This window comes from Cystoisospora suis, assembly GCF_002600585.1.
Source record: "Cystoisospora suis strain Wien I chromosome Unknown contig_10694, whole genome shotgun sequence".
In the NCBI taxonomy this organism is placed as follows: domain Eukaryota; phylum Apicomplexa; class Conoidasida; order Eucoccidiorida; family Sarcocystidae; genus Cystoisospora; species Cystoisospora suis.
Window position 1 is genome coordinate 494 of NW_027163466.1, and position 3,063 is coordinate 3,556.

Sequence of the window (3,063 nt, forward strand, 5' to 3'; positions counted from 1 at the left end):
CTCTTGTCACGACTTGCTTTGAAGGACGGATCAAAAAGTCAAGGAAAAGAAGGAAAGCGATGCGTGAACTCGAAAGAAAGAGAGAGATGAATGAGTAGAAATGATAGCGTGACGATGGAGACAACAGAAATTGAGAGAGATAGAGAGGGAGGGGTGGGGTGGTAAGGAAGATCAACTTCTCAAGGAAAACCGCTCTAGTTGGAGACGTGCTCTTTTTCAGTAGACAGCGAGCTTTCTTTCTGAAAGACAGACCTTTCGCAGGACAGAGAGAATCGATGGATAGAGATTAGACTTATGTACACAGCATGCAAATGAGAATCTCAAGATATCCCCACTCTTCATGTGAGGTGTACATACACCACATGACACCCTCTACCCTCTACAGTGGATCTACAGATATCTACACTTGTATCTACACCGAGGATTCTCACTCATGTATGTCTGCACCCTTCTAACGAAGAGACCTTTCCTCCATTAAATGAAGATCCATGGTAAAGCACGATGAAAAGAAAGATGAGAAGATCTCGTGTTTCTTCTTTCTTACTTACTTTTAAGAGATTCAGCTGTACGTCTGGCAATGGTCCCCACACCATCGAGCTGGATCGATCCTTGAAGTAGAAGCGCTTGAAAGATCTGATGCGAGTCAAACAATTCTTTCGTTCTTTCTTCTCCCCTACCACCTCCTGCACCCCCTCCTATGAAGATAGGCGGCAGGCTACTTGATCGAAATAAGAGTCGCGCTATCGTCGATTCGTCTTGTCTTTTCTTTTCTTCTGAAGCTTCTTCTTCACCTTCTTTCTTCTCTTCTCCTTGATCTACCGCAGCGAGGAGAGACTCGTCGACGAGGTCTATGAGAAATCCCTCTCTCTCATCTTTACATGCATCGATGCTGTCTGCGAGATTCTCAAGGAGAACCACCTTCGGGACGTTCGCAAGACTAACTGTGAAAGAGAGAGAAGCTTTCTTCTTTCTTTCTTTATGAATGCGATTTCTTTCATAAAAGATATTCAAGGGTGTTAGAATCTTCTCAGGTGGATGAAAGTATGATGTGGCTCGAAGAGGCCAAGCTTCTCCGTATCTTCTCGAGATGTCTGAAGAAGTTAGGAGTGAATGGTTCTCTTCGATCTTTTCTTTCATAAAGACAGATGACAAGAAGGATGAGGAGGAATCGATCCCTGCTTTTTCTTCGTCTTCTTCTCCTTTTGAAGAGGAAGAAGAGGAGAGAGCAAGATTGCTTTGCTCTTTAACATGGAGATCGTCATAACTACTTCTTCTTCCTTGTAAACGAGAGATCTTTATGTAATCTTCTCCTGCTCTTCTTCTCTTTGAGAAGGGCCAGCTATCGGGTGTTCTCGGAGGAGCTGAACCTATACGATGGAGATGGAGACGTGCTTTGGACGTGAGGAAAGACGTGTCATAAACGATCTCGTTTCTCTTCTTATCATTTGACTGGGATAAAGAACGACGTACCACATCAGCAATCATAGCTTGAGCTGCAGATCCTAAAGGCGCAATTTCTTCTTTCTCCGCCCATACCGTTTCTACAGACATTTCATCTGGAAGGGAAAGATCATCTAAAGGCTCGTGAAGAACATCTTCTTGGAATTCCATGGAGCTAGCTGATCGGTCGCCTCGCTCGATGGCCTTCTGCAGCTCTAATGCTTCAGATTCTCTCCATTCAGCCGTCATGCGGGCCGCAGAGCCAGGGCTTCTTATCAAAGGGACAACTACTGTACGATCATCCGATGGAGGTGAAGGAGAACGAGGAGGAGGAGGAGGAGAGGGAGGCCGAGCGGCCTTCTGAGAGAGAATAGAAGAAGAAGAAGAAGGGAACAAAAGAGGAGAAAGAAGAAGAAGAAGGCAAAGGGACAAGAAGAAGAGAGAGAGAAGGAGAAGAGGAGAAAGAAAAAGAAGAAGAAGAAAGGGCATGCAGACAGACAAAGGCATATAGAGAGAGATTGGTGAATGAAGTTTAAGATAGTACATGGGAAAACTAGAGATAAGGTGGAATAGAGAAGACTTCCCTATTGAGCTGGCTAGGCGGAGACACTCAGAAGGTGAAAGAGAAGAAAAGGAAGGAGAAGACCAACCCGAGCCAAACAAGACAGGAGAAAGAGAAGTTCGGACGACTTCGCATGCATATCTGTAAGTTCAGTGCTGCTATACAGAGAGCTTTCTGAAATCTTTCTCATCTTCTTCTGTAGTTAGATTTTTTCGTATGACGGAATGTCCAGTACCACCTCAGGAAAGGCCTTACAATACTCTACGCTCTATGTGGATGGATGCCTGTCACTATACATGTATATATATATAGATATATAGATATATATAGGGGAGAGAGAGGGGGGGGGGAGAGAGAGAATATGTATGGGGGTGATACACATATACAGACATATATATATAGATAGATCTATGTATATACATACTATACATGTAGAGGCCTTCGACACTTTTTCTGACTAATTCTTTCGGTCTTTCATATATTGCCAGTTAAGACAGGAAACCTCTGAAGCTACACAACTCTCCTCCTTCTCATTTTTCTTTCATTCCATTCTCCCCTAAGAATCCTTCTATCATTTTCTCCCTTCCTTCCCTATACCTTCTCGAAGTCACACACACTCTTCCACCGGACAGCAAGAGCTGAAGTCATATATATACATCTATATATATATCTATATATCTAATCATATAGGCATGCATAAGGAGAGAGGGAGAGGAAGGAAGAGAGAGAGAAAGAAGAGATTTAGATATCTTCTTCTTTCTCACCTACATTCGGCACTTGTCTCCTATGTCTGGAAAGACGAGTCATGTAATGGTTGTGTATATCTATATCTATATGTATATGTCTAGCTAGCTAGCTAGCTATGTGTTTGTGGTCAGGTAGACACTTACCTTTTTGTCTCTGAAGCGTACAATGATGCGAGGAACGACCCGGACTTTTTCGGCGCTTTCCTTTCTGACGATCTGCTGGACGGTAATTCTTTTAAAGAGTTTCGTTATAAAGGTGGCATAGGACTCAGCATCGACGTTAGGAGTCCATAGATCAGCTAGCTCAAAGAAAGC

The 3,063-nt window shown here is 43.4% G+C and overlaps 1 protein-coding gene across 1 annotated transcript; it reads right to left on the reverse strand.

Annotated features, from left to right (window-relative positions):
- Positions 1–549: 549 nt before the first annotated feature.
- Positions 550–3,063, reverse strand: CSUI_011298 (uncharacterized protein; the record flags this gene model as incomplete). The annotated part of the gene is made up of 2 exons (XM_068071398.1): positions 2,893–3,063; positions 550–1,800 (listed from the first exon to the last, which is right to left on the reverse strand). A coding segment is annotated over exon 2 (1,140 nt), but the record flags the coding sequence as incomplete, so codon positions are not given.